Below are 25,702 nucleotides of genomic sequence, written 5' to 3'. Positions count from 1 at the left end.
CTCTGCACTGAGCGTGGAGCCTGCTTAAGATTCTCTCTCTCTCTCTCTCTCTCTCTCTCTCTCCCTCTGCTCCTCTCCTGCACTCATGCACTCTTTCCCTCTAAAATAAAAAAAATTAATAAAATAAAATACATCAGTCAAATGGGGCACCCGGCCGGCTCAGTTGGCGGAGCATGTGCCTCTCGATGTTGGGCTTGCGAGCTTGAGCCCCATATTGGGTGTAGAGATTATTTAAAAATAAAATCTTAATTTAAAAAAACGTCAGGGGAAGGGCTCCCAAACTCTGACCACGCTTTTGAGGATTGAATGAGATAGTGGATATAGGTTGCTAGCCCAATGTTGTGAGGATAGAGGGCAGTCAAAATTCATGACCTTTGCTCTCTGTATATCCTGAGAGCAGAGTCCTAGTACCATTCTCATAGCAAATAGCCAGCATTTTTGAGTCTTCATCATATTTTCTGGCTGATGTCGTGCAAATAGTGCTCTTAGATACTATGGGAAGGTAATATAATGTATGGAACTTGGAACTAATGAACACTTACTTCCTTAACTGATATTCTGCATAAGCCTCTATTTCACATTTAGGTTTGCCTTTGGCCTGAAACAGACAGGATTTTTACAAGCAACAGTGGAATTGTAAAGAACATAGAGATAAGGGGCGCCTGGGTGGCTCACTCAGTTTAGCGTCCAACTCTTGATTTCAGCTCAGGTCATGATCTCACAGTTGTGAGATCAAACCCCACCTTTGGCTCTGCATTGAGTGTGAGCCTGCTTGGGATTCTCTCTCTCTCTCTCTCTCTGCCCCTCCTCTGCTCATGCTCTCTCTCTCTCTTTCTTTCTCCCTCTCTCAAAATACATAAACATTAAAAAAAGAATATGGAGATGAAATTCTAGAAAAAAGTGAACAGCATCAACAAGAATAAAGCACAAGGAAAGCACAAGGCATGATGTAAGAGCAGTTCATGTCCCCTTTGGATGACATTTGCCGGTCCTGCTCACCAGGACGTGGAATACAGCTAGTCCAAGGTGTAGTTCCAGAGATGGATGATGAACAATGGTCTTATGACACCTGAGTTTGAGCTCAAGATGGACTGCAGTAGGCGAACGGTTACACATTTTAAAAACTTAAGCAGCACACCTAGGTGGGAATGGCGATTTGAAATTCAGATCGCAAGGGGCATCTGATGCCATATGTGTGGCCAACTGAATGCAGGTGGGTCTTAATGTTTATAGGGCTTCAGAACCGCTTGAGGAGCTGACTTTAAAATGTGTATGCGACTCCATCATGAAGGTGAAATGTACAATCCAATGTTTATTCCTGATACGCTGTGTTTTCAAGAGGGAGTGGAAAGGTATGAAAATTAAGGTAGTGGTGATGGCTGCATACCACTGCAGATGTACTAGAAACCACTGACTTGAACACTTTAAATGGGTTAATGGTATGTTATGTGAATCACCTCTCAACAAAGCTGTTTAAAACAGGCACGGGTCAGATTTGGCACACGGGCTGTAGCTGGCTGGTGCTGCTCAAGAGGACTGTCTTTAGTTTCTTTCCTCCATTTGTAAAGATGCCTGAATGAGCGGAGGGGAATCTGTGCATCAGCACATCTGCTACTCACTCCCAGCACACTGGTCAGGAAGCTCTACTGCAGAACACTGGAGCCCCAGAAACTTGGGGTGGCAGGTCCCTGTGTTTTCATGTGACTTATTAAAACCTTGTTTCCAACACAGCTCAGATGGATACTTCCTGCTCCCCAGTCCTATTGTCATGACGTCATCCATTCAGGGAGACCAAGGTGATGCCCTGATGAGGGTGAGAAAGACGATCGAGGACCGTGGTAAGCCACTGTCGGTGTCAAGAACACTATCCCTCACATCAACCCAGCGGGAGACTACAGTGGGGAAGTGGGAGAATCCACAGCCCCTGTGTCTCTCCGGTCCAATTGCGGACTTCTCTGTAGTCCCCACGGGGTGTGGTGCTGCTGTAGCAGGACGACTTTCGTGGGGACCTGGAGCCGATACTGCCCCCAATTGCTCCTTTCTGTCCTGTGACCCCATGACTCTGGGAGCCAGATGGGCATTAACAGAAGGCAAGTTCCATCAGGGCAGCCTTTGTGTTCAAGGCCGTAACCCCTACGTGCACCTGGCACGTAGAAGGTAGTCACTATTTCTAAAGTGAATCAATGAGTGAATACCTAAAATCTAGAAGATATTGACTCCACTTATTGACCACAACGTGGGGGAACTAACTACAACATGGTTGGGTGATCTCAAGGATCTGTAATGTAGACTCAGAATATTTTTTTTAAACCATGATGCACACTGTGTCTTAAAAACAAAGTTTCTTGGTTGAGAAACTGTTCTAAAGGTGAAAAAACTCCAGAGGATGTGGGTTAACTTAAAAAATAAACAGACCCACTAAAAGGAGAAAATCACAAACAAGATTATCACAAGGAGTTACGATGAAAATGTCTTTAATCAATAACGAAAACTGCTGACCACTATCCAGAAGGTACACTCCACTGAGCCAACCCACACAGGACTTGAAAGGTTGCATTTGAATTAATTCCTGAGGTTTACTGAACTATTCATCACAAGACACTTTCAAGCCAGGCTCTTTACTGACAAGAGAAGAAAAGCTTCACGGGGACTACAAATGCTGTTTTCTCATTACCACCTTTTCACTGGAGTCATGGAGATTGCTCTCCACATATAGCAGGACTGACTGCTCTCCACCACGACAGCATTAACAACATCAGATATTTGAGGTGTGTATCCATCGGGAAGCTTCAGAGATTCCAAGGTGAAAAAGATGCTGTCATCTATCACCCCATTTCTTCCATGTAGGCTAGTAATGTAGACCTGTAATTACAGATAACAGAAACGTTCATGTAAAAGCTTTGTGTGCTGTAACAAGGTCCGCAGCTCCTCTCTCTGGCCTTAATCTGTAGGTCACTCTAAATCAGTGATTCCCAGCCTGGCCACCATATTTGTCACATCCGGAGCACTCTGTAAGACTACCCATGCTGCCAGACCCCACCTCACAGCAGCTAAGTCAGGTTCCCCGCAGGTGGGGCCCTGGTCTAGGATTAGAAATGCTGCTCTAAATATAACACTCAATGTCCATTAACCTTTCTCCTAACGGTTGAGAGAGTGAAAGGGGTAGAGTGAGAAAGGAATGTGGTGGCCAACAAATGTCACTGCCCTACTTCCTGGGTCACATCCCAAATGCCATCTGTCCTTTTCTGCAAACTGACTTTCCCACGCATTTCCCATCTCCACTACCTAAATCACACCCAGCATTTACTGCAAGCTCTGGTCCCACAACCTCTCCATTCATTCTTCCCCAACAATTCCCTCAAAATGATTTGTTTTCTATTATGGTTGCTCTCAGAGCACTTCAATACCTCCCAAGTAAACTACCTAATTTAGATTTTAATTACATGTGTGTTCCATAGAATTCCTGAATTCTTTCCCTTCAGAAGCACGGTCCATTCCATGAAAAAATAGAACCCTCTATGGCAAAGAATGGTTTTCCCAACACACCCCATGGGATCACGAGCAGCAGCAATAATCACTAGTGGGAGGAGAAGCAGAAACAGACGACAAGAGCTACGTGCAAACGAACTACCTCATGCACATGCTTATGTCTCAGAGGCTTCACCGACAGGGCTCTTCTGCCCAACGTGTCTGATTGGGTGGAAAACTCAACTTCTACTCGGTCTCCTTGGTAAGGCTCAAAACCTAAAACAGCCATGGAGAGAAGTCGAGTTGGAATGTTCTTGGTAATATTATGCTTCACCATTACTTTGACGTTGTAATACCCTAAGATAGTTTCTATTACATTGAAAGCACACTTTGAACCTTTTAAAACAAGTAACTTGTAAGTATTTCTGTCAGAAAGGATGTTTATAACCCATTATGCGTTGATTTTCTCCCTGGTTTAACAAAGTCTTGGAGAAAAGCATCAAGTGGGCATCACAGGGCAATCTCTTTGAGAGCACCATGGGATTTCTTCAAACATTGGTCACATTCACAAGTCTTTCTGGATAGGCAGGGAAGTACATAAGTCAGGGCACAAGTATGAATCCGGCTGCCTCGGTTCAAACCTTGACGCTGCCACTTACTCGGCTTGCAACCTTGGTCAAGTTACTTAACCTGTTTGTACCTTGACTTCTTCATCTATAAAATGAGAAGCATAATTGTAGTACTTACCACAGAGAGTAAAGGGACAACCGTCAGTACATATAAAACTCACAGAACAATGCCTGGCACATCATCAGCCCAAATACGTGCCACAGCCTAAAAATGGCAAGATTCTTCCAAACTATCAAGTTGGGAGGACCACCGGGAAATGTGAGACACCCTAGGTTATGTTTACATGAAACATTAACAGGAAAACTCAGCTCAGATGTCTTGTCATACACTGAATGTTCCTGTTATAGTACAAATCTATAAGTACTTATCTGTTTAATAGTTTGGTAACCCCTTTTTTTAGTTTTCAATAAACCTTTTTGGCAGCAATGAGCAAAAGAATGAATGTGTGCTTAGGGAAAAATGAGTAATGAATTAATTTTCCAGAAAAGTTGATGAATACATGAACTATGTAATTCATCTGTGCTATGGACTGAATGTGTGTGTCCCCCTAAAATTCTTATGTCTAATCCCTGACCTCCAGTGAGGCTGTATTTGGAGATGGGCCTCTAAGGAAGTAACTAATATTAAATGAGCTCATAAGGAGGGGCGCCTGGCTGGCTCAGTCAGTAAAGCACGTGACTCTTGATCTTGGGGTTGTGAGTTCATGCCCTGTGTTGGGTGTACAGATAAATAAAAATAAATAAATAAATAAATAAGCTCATAAGCAAGGGGCCTTAACCCAACAGGATTTGTGTCCTTGTAAGGAGAGACACTGAGAGCTTGTGCCCTCTCTCTCTCTCTCTCTCTCTCTCTCTCTCCCTCACACACACCAAGGAAAGGTCACATGAAGACTTGGTGAACTGAGGGGCACCTGGGTGGCTCAGTCGGTTAAGCGTCTGCCTTCAGCTCAGGTCATGATCTCACAGCTCGTGAGTTCAAGCCCCACATGGAGCTCTGTGCTGACGGCTCACAGCCTGGAGCCTGCTTCAGATTCTGTGTGTCCCTCTCTCTGCCCCTCCCCCACTCATGCTCTGTCTCTGTCTCACAACAATGAATAAATGTTAAAAATTTAAAAAAAAAGAGACAGTGAACTGGAAGCTGTAAGCCAGAAACTGTAAGTCAAAAAGAGTTCTCACCAGAAACCAAATTGGCTGAAACCTCAGTCTTGGATGTCCAGCTTTCAGAACTGTGGGAAAATAAATTTCTATTGTTTAAGTCACTGAGCCTATGGTGCTTTGTTACAGCAGCCCGAGTAGACCAAAACAACATTTGGTCTGTCAACATTTACTCTCCACCATAGGGGCCACAGTGATATCACTATCCATGAGAAAACCAGAGGACTAGATCCCCTGAAGCTTTTACTTTACAATTTAGTAGATATTTTAAGAAACAGTGCCCAAAGACCGTAAGTTAACATGAGAAGTTACAAAAGGTACATTGACATATAATTCTATGATGCATGACTTTTCTTTTATCAAACAACTGCTCTAACATAATTTCACCAATGTTGTATTACAATTTTTCTTAGGTACATTGCAAGAGTTTAACAATAGCTGTTAAGATCTTAGGTCCATTAGGAGAAGAACTTCACAAATGATCAAATGATGCCAGATGCTTTAAAGAAGAAAGAGTTAAATGAATTCCAGTAATGGTTTGATTCCTTCCATCCAAATCATGGAATCAAAGTGAGAGAGAAAATGATCAGCCTCTAATGTCCAAAACTAGTCACAGCTAGACCTCAGTATTATAACTGTAATAATATTATAATATTATACTATGATAATTAGAATTCAATATCATAACTATTAAGTGTGGTCTGACACTCACAGCCAGGCCATCTTGCTTTCCTGTTAGACATAAAAAATCTCATAAGATACAACCTCAGATAAAGTCACCCTGAGACTATGACAAAATGAAACAGAACAAAGCCATTTCATAATTTTGTCTAAGCATGAAAAAAAGCAAGGCTACTGTGCCACCCACAAAATAACCAATCATAGATCGCCCCACTCTCTGACAGCATCCAATTTAGGGTTAACCCTCACTTCCTTACACCCTCCCCCAAATCACCCAACTAAATCTCAAAGCCTATAACAGCTTCTTCCTGATACCCTGTAACTGAGACATGCCATGGTTCCACCATGGTGTGTGTTCTCCCCTCTGAAACAAGTACTAAGCCTAACTTCATTTTGCCTGAAGAGCTTCGACAAAAGTTGTGAAAGTTCTCTCTGGCAGAGGCAAAATGGCTAATATTAGTACAAATGCTGTTATAAATTCAGTATAAAAGTCCTACACTGGGGTAGCATTATCAACAATAGCCAAGTAATGGAAAGAACCCAAATGCCCACCAACTGATGAATGCATAAAGATGTGGTATATGTACAAGGGAATATTCCTCAGCCATCAAAAAGAATGAAATCTTCCCATTTGCAACAACATGGATGGAGCTAGCGTGTATTATGCTAAGTGAAATAAGTCAGTCAGAGAAAGACAGCGTATGATTTCACTCATGTGTGGAATTTAAGAAACCAAACAGATTAACATAGGAGGAGAAAGAGAGGAAAACCATAAAACAGACTCTTAGCTATAGAGAACAAACTGAGAGTTGCTGGAAGGGTAGTGGGCATTAAGGCGGGCACTTGTGATGAGCACTGGGTGTTATATGTAAGTGATGAATCACTAAAGTCTACTCCTGAAACTAATATTACACCATATTTTAACTAACTAGAATTTAAATAAAAATTTGAAACATAAAAAAAGCCCTACACTGGGAATATACTCTTTTGTTTTTGCAGTGTTTTTTTTAGATTAATTTATTTTGAGAGAAAGAGCGCACAAGTCAGGTAGGGACAGAGAGAGGGACAGAGAGAGGGAGAGAGAAAGAATCCCAAGTAGGCTACACACACCAAGCTCCACGCTGAGCCCAACGTGGGGCTCAGTCTCACGACCCTGAGATCATGATCTGAGCCGAAATCAAGAGTCAGAGGTTTAAGGGACTGAGCCACCCAGGGGCCCTTATTTTTGCAGTGCTAACATAATTACAAATTTGGAACAAAGTATCACAGTAAGCATACTGTTCGTGGAAATTTAAAAAATTGATGGGGGGGCGCCTGGGTGGTTCAGTCAGTTAAGTGTCCTACTTCGGCTCAGGTCATGATCTCGCCATATGTGGGTTCGAGCCCCACGTCGGGCTCTGTGCTGACAGCTCAGAGCCTGGAGCCTGCTTCAGATTCTGTGTCTCCTCTCTCTGCCCCTCCCACACTTGCGCTCTGTCTCTGTCTCTCAATAATAAGTAAACATTAAAAAAAATTTTTAAATAAAAATAAAAAACTGATGGAACAGAAATGCAATTGGAATTGGTTGTGGTGTAAGCATAATTCATACCCGCATCCAAACATCCATGATATTCAACCAACTGAAAGCAAAGCTGTAGTAATCAAAATTTAGAAGACGTGTGTGTACGTGTGTATACCTGTGTGTATTTACATATTCAAAATAACAGAACTACAAACCTTTGGGACCAAGTTAATACTGAATACAAAAAGATAATGACTCAGCAGGTCCCTGGCTGGCTCAGTCAGCAGAGGACATGTCTCTTGATCTTGGGGTCATGAGTTCAAGCCCCACCTTGGGGGTAGAGTTTACTTAGTAACAAACAAACAAAAAAAGATAATGACTTAGAATGGTGACTTTTCTCTTTTTTCTTACTACTTTCTTCTGTTTCTCATACAGATCAATCAGATTTTAAGCACACTTGAGCCTCTGAAGGACTGTGAAACCAGCCCAACTGTCTTACTATGGTAGTGATTTTGGGGTTTTTTTGGAAACGAGTCCTTTTAAGTTTGGTTACAGTCTGTTTAAAATCAGTTGGAAGCCTTTAATAAAAAAATTCAACCAACATAGTGCCAAAATTCAGGTTTGGAAGGTTTTGGAGAATTATATTTACCCACCTGAAATTTGCAGGGAGAGAGGTCAAAAATTCCCTCACCTCAAAAATGGAAAAAGTGAGCAAATTGAACCATCAGAGCTCAACTGCTGTACAAATTTGAAATCAGATGATTATACTTAAGAACATTTCAGAGTGTGGCAAAAATCTTCATATGCAGCTCTTATTTTGTATTGGAGATATTTCTATCCATAGCAGGATGGAAGGAAATTAAGAAAACCTACAAATTTGCCACTGGATCGCAATTTGATGAAACATTCAAATGTTTCTGTTGATGGACTCAGAGATGTTCTTTTTGAGAACTAATTTTGTTTTTGAAAGATGTATTAATACTATTTTAAATGTCCAAACTTAAGACCAATTTGTTAGTCATAGATAAATAACTCAAAAAGCTGATTTAATTTTAATCAATTGTAACACCCCATTTTAGTCTCAAAAAATGACTCAGATTGGGGGTCCCTGGGTGGCTCAGTTGGTTAAGCGTCTGACTCTTGGTTTTGGCTCAGGTCATGGTCTCGCGGTTCATGAGTTCGAGTCCCGAATCAGGCTGTGTGCTGGCAGAATGGAGCCTGCTTGGGATTCTCTCTCTCTCTCTCTCTCTCTCTCTCTGCCCTTCCCCTGTTTGCACACACTCTCCCTCTCTCAAAATAAATAAACATTAAAAAATGTTTTTAATGACTCAGATTGGACAACAGAGGATATGGTCACCCCCTATAGCTATAGCTGAAGGAGAGAGTTGCCCTACAAAAGCTATGGCCTTTGGTAGATGTATAAAGTCATTGCCAAAGTGCAGCCTGGCAATGAGGTATCTAGGGAAATAAATATTCCATCTCCCTGCCCACTCCAGTCTCCTGAATTCAAGCATAAGAATGTCAGAAGCTGAAGGACAGGGTTTTTTAGTGACTATTGGTCACTATAGTGGCATATTGAAACAGGAAGCTACCTCTGACCTGAGTAAGACATTGTACAGTTGGACACTTCAAGGCATGAGGGAAAGTCCAAAAAGGGATAAGAAGGTTACACAGAATTTTTTTTTTAATCTTTCAAGTGGGCACTCAAGCCAATATGTTCTGAAAAATAAAGAAATAACCTTATTTGTGATCTCAGGTTTCTAACTCAGGTCGCGCTGGTTACATAAGGATATGTAGGATGATATAGGACCATATTAACACATAACCTGAAAAATAAAGGGGAATGAAATCGCAACATTATGCACTTGGTAGGCCCCCCACCCCTGCCCTGAGGGTCTTGAAGGCTCAATTCCATTTTAGCATCCTTCACCAAAATGGTTAAGATTTATTGTTTATTCACATACAAAATACAATCATGGACCCGATACTGACATTAACTATTTCCCATGAGTAACACTCATGGACCTAAACCCTCAAATCTTGTGTGCATAATGGGGACTGATCACCACCATCCTGTGAGGCAAGTCCAAACAAATGGGATCTTGGGCCCCGAAGCACCCATTAGAGCACCTCTCACTGACACATAAACACATTCAGGCTGTGCCAAGAAGAACACACACTCTCAGCTACTCTCTTCCATGCTCCTGTCCCACAACGGTCTCCATATATTCACTTCCCACTCACTCCTCAACCTGCTTACCACTCTTTCTGTCACCTATCCCATCTGATTAGAACTGACCGCATCAAGGTTATCCCAAAAGGTTCTCGACAGGAGTAAATCTAGTGTAAATTATGCCCTTCACACAGGACCAGGTTCTATCCCATTTGGATCCTACTGGCACTTACAACCTCATCTCAAACCATTTCACATTCGGGTCATACCACACATAGTCACCACCCTCCCGCCACCCTCTCCTCCTTCCCATCGCAGGCCCCTATTCCCTGACTCCAAATATTTTCCCCAGCTGGCTCCTTCTTCAGGTCTCAACTCAAGTATCACTTCCTCAGCAAGGGCTTCCCTAAATTGCTGTGTATAGCAAACCCCACCACACCGTACCCTCCTGTTGTACTATTACAGCACCTAGACTGTAAAGTTCAAGTCCTAGACGGTAAAGAACAACCTGGAACTCTCTCTCTTTTTTGGGGGGTGGGGGTTACTTGCTGATTGCCTGCGATCTAGCTCATTAGAATGCAAATATTAGGAAAATAGGACCTGGAACAGAGCCAGACGTTCAAATATTTACTCTGTTGCATGAACATCAAGAAGAGAATACACACTGATTTCCCATTGTGTGGGACCAAAAACTTTCACTCAATTTTTCCTTTTTTTAGATCCCCATTATGCTTTTAAATTGGAATTGTCTTTTGCCATTTTCATTGGGTTTCATAATCACATCAACAGCAGCTGTTTTGACAATTCTAACCATGACTGATTAGGTGCTCAGGTCTTTTTAATCTACCCCCTTTCTTACCCTAGAGAAGTCTATTATTCTGATTCACTTGATTTATTTTGTATCAATAAATCCCCTCACCCATGATTTGGGTCCCGGCCTCTATTTATGCCTCAGGGCCCTGGTTCCATCAGTCCTTCCTGCTCTCTCCTGCACCTTCAATCAATCCCTTTGGCATTACAAACATGTTCAAGTGTTTCCCATATTGAGAAGAATTCCGCTAGCAAGGGCTACTACTGTTGGCAGTGACTTCCAGTTGGCATGGTTATATGAACCAGGAAGTTGACTTTGGAGCTTAGCAATCACAGGGGCCTTTTCTCTTAGAATTGGGTATTTCTAACTAAACCTGTCTTAAAATCCTAGCTGCCACCAGATAATCATCTTTGGGGACTTCAATGGTTACCAACTAAGGTCAAGTCCTGGCTTTTTAATCCAAGAAAAATCAAATGGAAAGATGCAGTGTGGCTGAACTAACTTCCCCTTTTGTGTTCAAGCTAAACAGCATCTGGTTGGACTTAAACAGGTACAAAATTTTTACTTGTATTCATCTTTCAAAACCCAGCCTGGCAGGGGGTTGCAGGGCTGTGGAGCCCAGCTGGGAAAGCATCTCACCCAGGCAGCCTTCCCCAAGTCTCCCTGTAGCAGTCATTTTCTCTCCTCTGCTCAGTAGTGTTGTTTTCATCATGTTCTTTTTTTTTAATGTTTTATTTATTTTTGAGAGCAAGAGAGAGACAGAGTGTGAGTGGGGAGGGGCAGAGAGAGGGAGACACAGAATCCGAAGCAGGCTCCAGGCTCCGAGCTGTCAGCACAGAGCCAGACGAGGGGCTCGAACCCACGAATTGTGAGATCATGACCTGAGCTGAAGTCTGACACTCAACCGACGAGCCACCCAGGCGCCCCTCATCATGTTCTTTTAATGTATCCACATGTCTATCTCTTCCAGTTAGACTGTGAGCTCTTTGTAGGCGTGGTTTAATAAAGTCTTACTTATCTTGGTCTTGCCGATACCAAGCACTCTATCATGTGCTGAGTTAAACTCAAATAACTTAAACAAATTAACAAATTACAGCTTTAGGCATAAAACAACAAAATGTTGGGGCGCTCAGTCGGTTAAGCGCCTGACTTCAGTTCAGGTCATGATCTCACGGTTCGTGGGTTCGGGCCCTGCTTCAGGCTCTGGGCTGACAGCTCGGAGCCTGGAGCCTGCTTCAGATGCTGTGTCTCCCGCTCTCTCTGCCCCTTCCCCGCTCACGCTCTCTCTCTCTGTCTCTCAAAAATGAATAAACATTACAAAAAAATTTTAAAAACAACAAATTGTTATACCTGATAATTACCAAATAGAATTCAACAAAAGTACACACACACACACACACACACACACACACACACACACACACAGGGAAAATGCTAAAGGAGGTTATCAAGAGGACATGACCACCAGTTGACCCATGAGCTGGACCCCAGGTGGCTGGAGGCTCTTCATCACCCCCCGCCCCCGTCTTTGTAATGTTATGTTCTGCCCACCACCCCCACAGCTGGAGGACATAGCATTTAGAGATCAAGGTTTTGCTGAGACCGCCTGGACAGTGTATGTAACAATGCAATTAAGGCATCTATGTAAATTTTTTTAAGATTCTGGCAGGTGGGTGCAGAGATCTATTCACTTGGTGTCCACCCAAGACAAGCCTTGTATGTAAGTTCCCTTGCTTATTACACTGGCCACCTACCAATTGGGAGGGGTTTGCCTGTTTCTTTGATCTCTCCTTGCCCTCCATGTACAGGGGCCAGTTTGCAAGCCAACGGAAAGGTACAAGGCTATCTCCAAATTTATTTTAAAGCATTTAAAATATTTTTTTTAAAAAGAGCATCCCTTAATGTTTTTCTGTTAGATTATAAATTTTATGCCTATATGAATGGAAAAATTACAAAAACACTAGCTGTTGCATCTAATAAATGAAATGGTAACAAATGGCAGCATGAATTCTTAAGAACATTAGGTATCTGTCCCTTGTTGCACGTTATCTTCAACTCCAAAGGTCGATCTCAAGCATTAAAGAGCCTCTGATTGGAGCCAAGGATGCTAGAGAAGTAGTTCTAATGTGAAAATCCTCTTGCCAAGTAGCGTGTTTGAAATTTGACACTGGAAATGATGCCTATAACCATCTGCAAATCCAATCTATAAAATGAAAAAATAGATAAAACCTAATATTAAATTTTAAAAGATGTAAATTGTACCTTTACAAACAACATGTAGCGAGAAGTAAGTTGTATGATCAATGTAGTCAGCCCCTTCCTCTGCAGAGGTAATAGAGGCAAATGAAACTCTAGCGTAGGAGTTGGACATTCCATTGCCATGGCAACTATCACAGAGAGCAACCACCTGCGAAATAAAGAAACAATTACTGCAAACATAACACAAATTTAAAAAGCAGAAACACACTTCAATCATTGTCATTCAAGAAGTGGTTTAAACAACTATAACAAACAGTGGTGAATAGATTTCACCTGACAAACATATGATAGACATGAGATGATGATAAAATAATGAGTGAGCTTTATATCTTTCATTACTTTATTTTTTAGAGAAGTTTGCAAAAATTGAGCAGAAATTTCCCATACATTCCTCTCCTCCATTCTTAGTTTGCCCTATTACTAGAATCTTGCATTTGTTTGATTGGTACATTGGTTCAATTGATGACCCAATATCGACACAGTATATTTAATTAAAGACCATTGTTTAAATTTTTTTAACATTTATTCACCTTTGAGAGACAGAGTGAGACAGCGCGAGCAGGGGAGGGACAGAGAGAGAGGGAGACACAGAATCAGAAGCAGGCTCCAGGCTCCAAGATGTCAGCACAGAGCCTGACATGGGGCTTGAACCCACGAACCATGATACCATGACTTGAGCCAAAGTTGGACACTTAACCAACTGAGCCACCCAGGCACCCCTTGAGTTCATTGTTTAAATGAGGGCTCACTCTTTGTGTTGTTCTGTCATATATTTTTTTAATGTTTACTTATTCTTGAGAGAGGCAGAGCACGAGTGCAGGAGGGGCAGAGAGAAAGAGAGACAGACAGACAGAATCTGAAGCAGACTCCAGGCTCTGAGCTGTCAGCACAGAGCCCAACCTGGGGCTCGAACTCACGAACTGCGAGATCATGACCTGAGCCGAAGTCAAAGGCCTAACCGACTGAGCTACCCAGGAGCCCCATGTCATATATTTTTAAAATGTGTCTAAAAACACAATTTGTGTACCAACCAGGTTTAATGCACTGATGGTACTAGATTTGAAGGTAAAAGATATACTGTTCCTGCCCTCCAGCAAGTCACAATCAAAGGGGAGTAAAAGACAAAAATCACTAATTCAGTGCAAGTTGTGACAAATGGTAAAACCAAGTGCAAATGCTGGCTGCTGCGAATTCCCAGCAGGGAGGGAATTTCAGACTGAAAGAATATAGGACAACAGGGTGCCTGTCTAGCTCAGTCATGATCTTGGAGTTGTGAGTTCGAGCCCCACATGCATGTAGAGATTATTTAAATAAATTTTAGGGGCACCTGGGTGGCTTAGTAGGTTAAGTATCTGACTATTGGTTTTGGCTCAGGTCATGATCTCACGGTTTGTGAGTTTGAGCCCCACGTTGGGCTCCATGCTGACAGTGTGGAGCCGCTTCGGATTCTCTCTCTCCCTCTCTCTCTCCCCCTCCCCTGCTCACTCTCTCTGTCTCTCTCTCTCTCTCTCTCAAAAATAAATCAATCAATAAACTTAAAAAAAATTTAATAAATTTTAAAAACTTAAAAAGAAGAATATAGGACAACTTCCTGGAGAGAGTGGGATTTGATATAGGCTGTGAGAAAAGAGAAAGATTTTTACCTGGCAAATGTGTGTAAGGTTGAGGACAGGGGCAGGGAAATGACAAGGGAGGAGAGACAACACATCTCAATGTAGAAGAACAAGGAAGAAAACTAAAAGATTCCAGATCAGTGCCCCCAGAGGGAGAGAGCATGAGATAAAGTTGGGAAGATAATGGGGGAAGGGGGGAGCTCTAAAAAGACAAACAGAGCTGCCTGGGTGGCTTAGTCTGTTAAGCATCTGACTTTGGCTCAGGTCATGATCTCCCAGTTCATGAGTTCAAGCCCTTCGTTGGGCTCTGTGCTGACAGCTCAGGGCCTGGAGCCTGCTTTGGACTCTATGTCTCCCTCTCTCTCTGCCCCTCCCCCACTCGTGCTCTGTCTCTCAGAAATAAACAACAGATTAAAAAATTTTTTAAAAACAGTCTTGGAGGAAATACTGGCAAAACGTTCATATGATAAATTTCCTAACAAAGCTCTAATTTCCATAACGTACAAACAGCTCTGATGCTCCTACTAGAAATAGCTCTAAGAAAAAAAGATTGTTGTACTCTCCCCAACACTTAAAGAAATGCAAAATAAAATTATGAGACTGCCTTTTTTTAAAGATTGGAAAAGATTTCGAAGATTGAAATATTTCCAACCTTGTCAATATTGGCAAACAGGCATTTTCACAGCCTGCTGTTGACAGTGCCAATTGGTACAATAAAGCTGAAGCATAATTTGACAGTATCTATTAAAATGGTAAATGTCTACATTGAGGTGATGATTACATGACTCTGTACAATTTACTAAAAATGTCATCGAACTATGTCCTTAAAAATGGAGACTCTTGGGGTGCCCGGGTGGCTCAATCAGTTGAGTGTCAAACTCTTGATTTTAGCTCAAGTCATGATCCCAGAGTCATGGGATCAAGCCCCAAGTTGGGCTCTGCCCTGACCATGGAGCCTGCTTAGTGCTTAGAATTCTCTCTCTCTCCTCTCTCTCTCTCTCTCTCTCAAAATAAATAAATAAACTTAAAAAAATAAAGTGCATGTCTGTTCACCTAGCAATTACATTTCAGCAAAATCAAAAATCCTTTACTTGGGTGAGAAAAGGAAGTTGCAGTATAATAATCTAGACTCTAATAATTATTATTGTTAAATAGTTTTAGTGCTGAAGAATAGATATACAATTTCTACTTTGATAAATAGAAAGCACTACAAAGAAGGAACAAGTGTACCACACAACACAGTGAATTGGACTTCAAATTCCACTCTACCTCTGCCATGCCAGGTCACTTTAGAGAGGCTGAATAAACAGAAGCAAGATTGAAATCCCCCCAGGAATAAAGATGGCCCCCAAACTCATACTAATCTTACTTTGATCGCTTTCCATCCATATGTTTTCTCTTCTTCCACAATGGCAGTGACTTTTTGTCCCACGTTCAGAAACACACTGTCAGTCACAACATCACTACTGAAGTAGATCAAGTCATCAATCAAGCCGTGGTCCTTACAGACCTTTGTCACAGCTCCCTGCACAGTTTTTAATGTGGTGTCACCTAAGAGAGGGGTAAACAAAATGTTTCATTAATCAGTCTCCAAAGTAAGTACCCATGAGAAGTAAAGCCTTCCAGGGGAAGACGTGGTAGCCAATGATCTAGCTACAGAAATAAGCTGGACTTAGTTTGAGATGCAGAGGGGCACAGTGATTAAGTGTTTGGGAGGCAGAATGCTCATGTTAAAAGGTTGGTTCCACCATTTCTCTGTAAGGCACAGCAGCCCAATGCACTTGGCAGTGGAGCTTTGCCATAGAGGGCACTGGGTCTGGGACTCTTTGGCTGTGAACACAGTTCTTCCCTTTACCATCTGTGTAACCCTGGGCACATTTCTTAACCTCTCTGAATTTGTTTTCATCTGTAAAACCAGGGCATTCTTAATGTCTGCCCGAGAGAATAGATCTTAAATGTCCTCACCACCCACCCACACACACACACACACACACACACACACACAGGCACAAAGGATAACTATGTAAGGTGATGGATGTGTTCATGAACCTTATTGTGCAAACATTTCACAATATATACATATAACAAGGCATCATGTACACCTTAAACTTAAGAGTGTGATGTGGAAATTATGTCTCAATAAAGCAGGGGGGGAAGGGTTGTTGTAATTATTAATTGACACGTACATGTCAAGTGCTTAACACTGTGAATGTCTCCCACAGGTTAGAGCTTACGTGTTCGTTGTTATCATGGCTTCTGCGTCTAGAGAGTCTTTAAACGGCCATTATTGTTATAGAATTTTATCATTATCAGCGATAGCAGCAGCAGCATCTAGAGATTATTCAAACATCTCACCAGACAAAACACATAAAGAGATCTGGGGGTTTAAATCTAGTCCAAATGTGCATCCCAAACTCTCAGGTTTATTTTTTTCTGAACAAACATACCTAGTAAGCCATAATTTTGGATCTGAACCTAGAGACTAAGCCTGCAGAGCCCGCACTATGAACCACAACACATTAGGTGCCCTCTAAAGTGAGGCTGGGAGAAATATTGATTATAATAGATTATGGTTTCAGGGGGGCACGTGGGTGGCTCAGTTTTTTAAGCACCCCACTCTTGGTTTCAGCTCACATCATAATCTCACAGTTTGTGCGTTCCAGTCGGGCTCTGTGCTGGCAGCGAGGAGCCTGCCTGGGATCTCTCTCTCTCTCGTTCTCTCTGCCCCTCCCCTGCTTGTGCTCTCTCTTCTCTCTCAAAATAAATAAACTTGAAAAAATAGATGATGGTTTCAGAAGCCAAGAAAATCCTGGAAACCTTTTTTTTTTTTTAATGGGTCAAATTTATCAAGTGAAATCATAAAACACAAAGAAGGGGCACCTGCCTGGCTCAGTCGGTAGAGCATAAGAATCTCGATCTCTGGGTTGTGAGTTTGAGCCCTGGGTTGGAGATTAGTTAAAAATAAAAAAATATATATATAAGATAAAACACAAGAAGGGGACGGGACAAGAGGGCAACTGCCACGTAGGCTCATGAGAATATGTCAGAATTTCTTCTGCATTGTCCCTTCGGCAAAAACACAGTTAACGCACGTGGCAGTGAGAGCTTCCCACTAAAGCTAAGCCGCAGGCTTCTGTGGCCGACTCAGCTGAGACTCCACCACTCTGCAGGGCTCACGCTCCGCCGGCAGAGAAGCTGCATGACATCCGGGCACCAGGAAGGCCGGGTCCCAGCTGGGAGGATGACGCTGACCAAACACACACTCACCCCGTGGAAGGAAGTGCCTCCGAGCCCGGGCACACACGTCAGGGGGTGGCTGCTGGGCCTCCGGGCCTGGGGGAGACCAGCGGGGGCCCCCTCTCTCCCCTGCTCGCGTCTCCCTGACCCGGCTGTAAAGCGGACGGGACAATACTCTGACTTCCTTCGTGAGGGCTTTCCGAGGATCGAATGGCACGAATGCCCCCTAAGGCCCCGAGCCCAGCGCTTGGCACACGCAAGCGCTCAGCTCGGCCGATGAACGCACTGCGGAGCAAGGACGCCGGCCACCCCGGCACGCCCTCTCGGGTTTCACGGGTGCCCAGCGACACAGGGACGCCTGCACCGGGGTCCCCTGAGTCATCCACTCAGGGCCCAACCCTGGGGCGGGAGTTCAGGACACAGAGGGGAGCGAGTTACATGTGGCCCCTGGCCGCGGACCAGCGACACACATAGGACTTGACCACCTGGTTTCAGATACACGCGTGTTTGGGAAACAAGATGAAATGCAATCTCAAGTCAGGGAGATCCACTACTACTGAAAAGATGAAAAGGAATCTGGTGCACATTTCCACATTTACACCATGTAAATTCCAACGGCACTCGGGGAAATGCAGGGGCCGGGCACAGCTCCCCAGGGGCCTTCTCTGTCTACACCACCATCCCCTAGGACAGGAGAGTTCTGGGCATGCAGGGACTCGAGGATGCCTGTCCTCACAGGGAGGCATTGCCAGGGGCATGAGGCGCCCTTCTGAGACAGGAAAGGGGAGCACCCTTAGGTGCAGGCCCCTGGGAGGGAGGAGACGAATCGAATACCTTCCAAGAGCTTCACATGCTGCTCCTTCTCGGCCTCTGAGGAGTCCACCCTCCGACGGAAGAAGGCAAGAGCCTTGGAAATGAAGCGAAGCATGGTCCCGTTGTTAGGGCAGCCTGTGCCCCTCAGACACAACACCAAGCTTGCTTCTCTGCCTCCCACAGAGCTGCTCAGACGCCACGGCCACCCCTCAGCACCACCCGAAGTCCAGACAAATGCCTAGGAGAGCCTTCGTTCAGCCTGCCCCACGAGGGGCTTTAGCGGGCTCACCATCCAGCCAATGGGAACACAGCGGGCTCAGTGGAAGCCACTGAGAAGCCGTGAGCTGATGGGCGGGACTTCATGGCTCCTCCTATCAGAGGTGAGAGCGGAAATGTGGTGGCCAGCCGGAAATCACTTCCAGTGTGATCCCTTTTTGCACCTCTCCGAGAGTAGAGGGTCTCGGTGGGCTTCTGTAGGGAGGGCCTGATGCCTGTCTTGGAAGGTGGCACAGCAACTTGCCCCGAGGACTTTGCTCCCAGATGTGTAATCCCCACTCCTCACTGCCTTCTCTTTTCTTCCTTTGTCGCTAGGCGCCCTCCACACACCACCACCCCCACCGCCACCCTGCCTACACCACCACCTCACCCCTACACTCACTCCACAGAGAGATTAGTGAGTGTTCAGCTCTAAGCAACGGCTTTCTGTTCAATGTTAAACGATACCACAGATACTGTGGGAAAGATGAACTTGCACGTCTATATTTGTATCAAAACAGGCTGTGTCTTGCTCTTCTTGGAAGGGAGCCAACTGTGCCAAGGCACTCACTATGCACTACGGTCCCAGGAGCCACTTTTTTTTAAATCTTTTTTTAACTTTATTTTGAGAGAGAGACAGAGAAGCAGAGAGAGAGGGAGAGAGAGAATCCCAAGCAGGGTCCGTGCTATCAGCTCCGTGCTATCAACCAAGAGTTACAGGGGAGAGGAATTTGGGATGTGTGGTTTCGAAAGAAAGTCATTGGAGGAGAGTGAGAGTCCAAGGTTGTGATGGCCTCTCATTGGCTGAGTTGTGGCAGTTTCTCACTGGCTGAGTTGTTACTGAGCGAGGAGGAAATCTTCCTTCCTCCTGCTGGGGTAGGAAAGTAAGTTTCTTCCTGTTGGGGTCTACAGATGTTGTTGACAAATGGTAGTGTGTGAGAGCTCTCCCTTTAGGGCTTTCCCACTCCATTTTAAATGAGGTTTCCTTTATTAATTTTCACATTTTCCCCCTTTTGATCATTTTCCTCTAAAACATCACTGATCAAGAGTCAGGTTTTCCACATTTACTGGTTTTGTCCCTCAGTGCCAGGAAGGACCCTTCATGGTTGCCATATCTCACATTGGAGGAAAAGTGCTCAGGTTGGAAACCGTTAAGATCACATTTAGTAACAAGGAAGGGTAGGAAAGAGAACTCTCAGCATTCACATCTAGAGTGTATATCTTATCAGGGTTGTAAGCACTGGAGATCATCTCAAAGCATTGGGCTAGTATCACCCTGTTCCACATGTTGTTTCTACAAAGGTTTATCAGGTTCATATAGAAAGCTTAAAAATAATTATACAAAGCAGAATTGAAAGTAATATGACAAATCCCATTTAAGCAATGGTTCTAAACTCGGAACCCCAACCTGAAGGTAATCAGCTAAAGAGATCAAAGGACCATGGATCGTTAGGTTAAATTCATTGTAGCCAATGTGCTTGTTCTCTCATTTTGTGCAATTGCGTTTCTACTTCCCCAGAGTGTAGGACGTGGTTTTGACTATCACGCAAGCACTTTCTTGTTCAGCAAGTAGATGATCAAGGGCTGCGTGATTACACCAAACTATTTTAGCCAGGGAGTCAAATGATTGTTTCTGAGCTGCCACTGCATTGGCTGTGGAGTCAGCTACCTCTCCTAATGTTATGGAGAGATTTCTGATCATGTGTTCATTGGCACTTACTCTGACCCAAGGAAGAAAGGCTCTCCTTATGGAGGCAAACCCAGAGTCACATACATCTCCTGGAAGTTCCCATGTAAGGCAACTGTAGAGGTTTAATGGGATGGACCAATGAAAGCTTCTGATTTGTTATGGATGTTGACAGGGACAGCCAAACATCCCAATAAACACTGACCTCCAATTCACCAGTTACCTGAACAGTTAGGTCCATGGGAAATGCCATCCACTGCAGACAAAAATGAAACCAGGTGGAACTCAGACTACTCTGGCTGAGATCTGGTTATTGACAGATCCATTAGCCAGAATTTTCTGATTGACACTTTCAAGCCAGGAATCAGAAGAGTTGGGATAACATCCTCTAAGAGGCCATCCCATCCTAAAACAGTCCTTTCTACAAATCTTGCAAAGAAAAATTAGCTGATTTGTATTTCCCTTGGGCTCAGGGAGACGGGACACACTTAGATAAGGAAAAGAACATGGAAGGTGGTGAAGATTACACAATTTGCAAAGATGGAGGGATTTAACTGAGCTAATATAGTTATGACTGAAGAAAGATGGAGACAAGGTATGGGGACACTGGGCCATAATAGCATAACTTGATAAGTAACACCCATAAACTTGTAGGCATAATTGGAAGTGGCATTTGGGACTAAGAACAAATTGGTTACAGGTAAAACCAAGGGGTCTCTGACACCATCAACAGATCCAGAAGGCAGAAAGGTTTCCTCCTTTTGCAATGGATTTGGAAATGTGGATAAGAGCATTATTTTTCCAGGAATGAGAGGGAGAAAATAAGGTAAGAAGCAACAGTGAGAAAATGTTATGCTGTATACATGATAACTAATCATAGCGTACTGACATTGACAATTTAAAGCACTTCCAGGGAGGTATAGAAATCGTACTTCCATTTAGGTCTATTTAACCTTTTCACTTTTATAATTTTTTAAAAGTATATTTGTTTATCTTGAGAGAGTGGGGGGGGGCAGAGAGAGGAGAGAGAAAATCCCAAGCAGGTCCACAGTGTCCACGTGGAGCCCAATGCGGGGCTCAAAGTCACAAACCGTGAGATCACGACCTGAACCAAAATCAAGAGTCAGACACTTAACCAACTGAGCAACCCCGGCACCCCTAACCTTTTCACTTTTAAATATAAATGTCAAGTATTTCCTCCATATGAGATGAAATTCTAATTTTTGCTTCAACCATCAAAATAATTTTGAAATCTCAAGAAGATAGTCTATTATATTTTCTCTTCTTTTTACCCATTCCAATGACTCTTTTTCCTTCCTAAAGTGCCATCTTCCTCAGGTGGTGATCTTTTCCTTTCCATTTAGGAAACTTCCCTGAGCCATTCTTTAAGGATATATCTGCTGATCAAAATTTCTCTTAATTTTTTTCCATCTGAGAATGTCTTTCTTTCCTCTCTATTTTGAAGGATGTATTAACAGAGATAAAATTTGTGTTTGGGTGGTAAAGTGAACCACCCATTAGTCCTATTCCCTACCACCTCCTTCAGTTTCTTTGATGCTTCAGGCTTGCCTTGTTTCCCTTTACTATGTGGTAGGAATTGCCAGATCAGTATATATGGATTTGCTGAGTTCCTTACGCCATTATAGAGATGCCACAGAGATGTTCAAGTGTGGTGGTGAACAGGCATTTTGAGAGAGCCTAAATACTCAAGCCAGCTCTCCTTGTGAAACTAGGATGGGGTCATTGTGAATCTACTTCTTGCAGACAGCTTTTTTTTTAATGTTTATTTATTTATTTTGAAAGAGAGAGAGAGAGAGAGAGAGAGAGAGAGAGAGAGAAAGAGCATGTGCACGCATGAGTGGGGGAGGAGCAGACAGAGAGAGAGGGAGAGAGAGAATCCAAAGCAGGCTCTGCACTCTCAGTGCAGAGCCCGACTTGGGGTTCAATCTTACCAATTGTGAGATCATGACCTGAGCCAAAATCAAGAGTGAACGATCAACAGAGTGAGCCACCTAGGCGCCCCCAGACAGCTTTTTTGAAAAGTTATGTGTATAGGGGCACCTGCATGACTCAGTAGGTTAAGCATCTGACTCTTGGTTTCAGGTCATGACCTCACAGTTCATGGGTTCAGTCCCAAATTTGGGATTCTCTCTCTCTCTCTCTCTCTCTCTCTCTCTCTCTCTCTCTCTGTCTCTGCCCCTCTCCTGCCCTCTCTCTCTCTCTCTCTCAAATTACATAAATAAACTTAAAAATTAGAAAATAAAAATAAAAGTTATGTGTATAAGCGCATGACTATTTCCACAATTTATTAAATCGCCTTTAATAACTGATCAAGTTTGAGTTGGATTTGCCTTGGAATAAAGATTAGGGTGAAACCACAGAAGTGCTTCTAAGCACACCATTAAAAAATGCCATGAACAAGGGCAACTGAAAAACCTGAGACGATCCTGTACAGTATCCAGGGCAAACAATAGATTAAGAGGAGTGGTTAGAAATCACCATGTGATTTGAAGGACTTCGGGGCACACCATGCCAAAATATGCCACTTTGGCATATTATTTTGAGCTAAAAGCACTTGAAACATAGCAAATGCAGGGAGGGGCTTTCTCTGAAATCTCTGTGAAAATTAATAAAAGGAAACCTCATGGGAGACCAGAAGGGGACCCCTTATGTCCTACCTACCATTCCTTGTATATTGCAGACACTGAGAGGAAGAGACATATCTTTCAAATAGATACTACATTAGCTATTACTACCCCACCAGGAAAAAGAAAGATGTTTCTCCTTCCCTCCCTCCCCAACAACAGCCCAGCCAATGAAAGACCGTCACAACCAAGCCAATGAAAATCTACTATACTTGAAACTCCCAATTTACTCTAATGTACTTTTTGTTTATAATAGCCATCCCAGCCTCCCCCTTTCCTCTATAAAAGAAACTTCCTCTCTTGTTCTCTCGACTTGCCTACCATTAAGCCATTGCTTGATTGTCTTGGGTTGTAATTCTCTCCTATTCCCAAATAAACATGTTTATGCTGGTGAATTACTGATAATTTTATTTTTTATTAAAATTTTTTTAAACGTTTATTTATTTTTGAGAAAGAGGCAGAGAGACAGTGCACGAGCAGGGGAGGGGCAGAGACAGAGACGGAGACACAGAATCTGAAGCAGGCTCCAGGCTCTGAGCTATTAGCACAGAGCCTGTCATTGGGCTTGAACTCACAAACCGCGAGATCATGAACTGAGCTGAAGTTGGACACTTAACCAACTAAGCCACCAGGTGCCCCTGACAATTTTATTTTTTAGATTAACATCCCCTTATGGGCCTAAAGACAAATCCTCCAAAAGGAACTCAATTCTCATAAAACCCCTCCTAAGAAATTTCATCAACCAGGGAAATTGATTCTTACCACAAGGGGGAAAACTAGAAATCCACACCACATCCAAAATCTTTCACAAACTATCCAATCTCCAGTCTGTTCTACTAAGAACTTACTCATGTTTCCTAAAAAAATCACTTAGTCTCCCCTAAATTGCCTACATCGCCAATCCCCTTCCCCGATTAAGATGGTATATAACCTCTCAAATCACACTGCCTTTCTGGGTGTTCACATTTTTTTTTTACCTGTGATGTCCCCGGACAGGTAATATTAAAAATTAATAAAGGTGTATACCTTTTCTGCTGTTAATCTGCCTATTGTTGATTTATTTCATACACCTAGGAGGTGTATACATATAGAAACTAAGAGTGTAGAGGGAAAGTTTTATTTCCCTACAGGTATAAGAAGGAGAATGTGGGGGGAGGGGGGCGCCTGGGTGGTTCAGTCAGCTAAGCATCTGATTCTTGATTTAGGCTCAAGCCATGATCTCACAGCTCAAGAGTTCTAGCCCCACATCCGGCTCTGTGCTGTGTCAGTGCAGAGTCTGCTTGGAATTCTCTCTCCCTCTCTCTCTGCCCCTACCCCACTCATGCTCTCTCTCTCTCTATCTCAAAATAAATAATTTAAAAAAAAAATTTAAAAACAAGGACAACAGGGCAATTCAATAAAGAAATACACATGAGCAGCAAATATATCAGAGAGGAAAAATGCGTCTGTGGCTTGGGGAAACTCTGCTGAGTTAGCAGAGAAATGTGAATTAAAGAAAGATCCAACAGGTCGCCCTGCGGGGTTTTCGGAGGAGATGGTGGGGCAGGGGATAAGGTAAACCGGGGGAGCCTTCCCAGTGGGCCTTCAATACAGAATCAGTATAGCGGTCCAGACCTTCCGGCCCTCCCCTCCCCTCCCCTCCCCTCAAGGATACTCAGCAAAAGCAATCCCTGGGCAGCACTACCTTCCAAACCACTCGCGCCCTCGGGCTCTGCCCTTGGGAGGCCAGGAGGAGGAGGGGCTTGCAGGCGGGGCGGTCCCGTAGGCGGGTCTATGACAGCGGCGGCCGCTCTGTAGCGCCCGGGAGGGGTGTGGCCAAGAGGGGGGCGGGGTTATACTGGCGGCCGCCGCTGCGGCAGCCGGTGAGGGGCGGAGCTTTCCGTGGGCGGAGCTCTCTGCGAGCGGCTCAGAAGGGGCGGTGGCGGAGGTGGCGGCGGTGGGGCATCCCGGGGCCAGCAAGGGAAGAGGTGACAGAGGGCGGCGCGGGGCGGGGCGCTGCAGGCCTCGCGTCCACCTGCCCGGCCGCTCGCACTCGTGTCGGTCGGCGGGGCCTGCGCGGGCCCAGGCCCATGGCGGCGTCCGCGGCTCTGTCGGCGGCGGCGGCGGCGGCGGCCCTGTCAGGCCTGGCGCTGCGGCTGTCGCGCTCGGCAGCGGCCCGCGGCTCGTACGGCGCCTTCTGCAAGGGGCTCACGCGCACCCTGATCACCTTCTTCGACCTGGCCTGGCGGCTGCGCATGAACTTCCCCTACTTCTACGTGGTGGCCTCGGTGATGCTCAACGTCCGCCTGCAGGTGCGGATCGAGTGAGCGCACGCCGCCGCAGCCCCGGCCAGAGGGACCGGCGCGCGCGGCCCAGACGGACAGGGGCGCCGGCATGGAGGACGGCCGCCCGCACGCGGCGGGGGCAGGAGGCGGGGCGGCCGGGGCCCCCGGACCCTAGACCTCCGCGGGAGGACGCGGGCCACCGAGCCACCCAGCCGGGCCCCGGCCGCGACCCGCCCACACGCGTCGCGGCCGGTGACCCATTGCACAGAAACTCACCAGACGGGTCCTTTCCGTCGGGCTCGAGAAAGAAAACACCATTTGACTGCGGCCGACCTGTCGCCTCACGTTGGCCGGGGTGGGGGAAGCAGAAAGGAAAAATTCTGCAGCAGGGACTTGACTGGCCCTGACCAACAAGGTAGGAGGCCAGAGGCTGGGGCTTCGGGCCGGCGGGAGCGCTTGCCATGACATCGTGGTGGCCGGCAGGAACTGTGCCCTGGACCCGAGGGAGCCA

General features: G+C 44.6%; 2 protein-coding genes across 3 annotated transcripts; one reads left to right on the top strand and one right to left on the bottom strand.

The window, feature by feature from the left end:
• Window positions 1-2,457: 2,457 nt before the first annotated feature.
• Window positions 2,458-25,702, bottom strand: CT55 (cancer/testis antigen 55). 2 transcript variants are annotated; one of them, XM_027054736.2, is made up of 5 exons: window positions 25,468-25,702; window positions 15,660-15,841; window positions 12,681-12,825; window positions 3,632-3,744; window positions 2,458-2,862 (listed from the first exon to the last, which is right to left on the bottom strand). In XM_027054736.2, the coding sequence occupies exons 1-5, from the start codon at window positions 25,652-25,654 to the stop codon at window positions 2,671-2,673; spliced, it is 819 nt and encodes a 272-aa protein (XP_026910537.1). In that variant the 5' UTR covers window positions 25,655-25,702; the 3' UTR covers window positions 2,458-2,670. The 2 variants fall into 2 exon arrangements, with proteins under 2 accessions (XP_026910537.1, XP_014942269.1); XM_015086783.3 differs by lacking the exon at window positions 25,468-25,702 and adding an exon at window positions 18,362-18,914.
• LOC113597795 (small integral membrane protein 10-like protein 2A) lies at window positions 24,872-25,478 on the top strand. The gene has a single exon (XM_027054737.2). It carries the CDS (start codon window positions 24,997-24,999, stop codon window positions 25,231-25,233), a length of 237 nt encoding a protein of 78 aa, XP_026910538.1. The 5' UTR covers window positions 24,872-24,996; the 3' UTR covers window positions 25,234-25,478.

Source organism: Acinonyx jubatus, chromosome X (assembly GCF_027475565.1).
Source record: "Acinonyx jubatus isolate Ajub_Pintada_27869175 chromosome X, VMU_Ajub_asm_v1.0, whole genome shotgun sequence".
In the NCBI taxonomy this organism is placed as follows: domain Eukaryota; kingdom Metazoa; phylum Chordata; class Mammalia; order Carnivora; family Felidae; genus Acinonyx; species Acinonyx jubatus.
The sequence above is the reverse complement of the archived record's forward strand: the minus strand, read 5'-3'. Positions and strand labels throughout refer to the sequence as shown.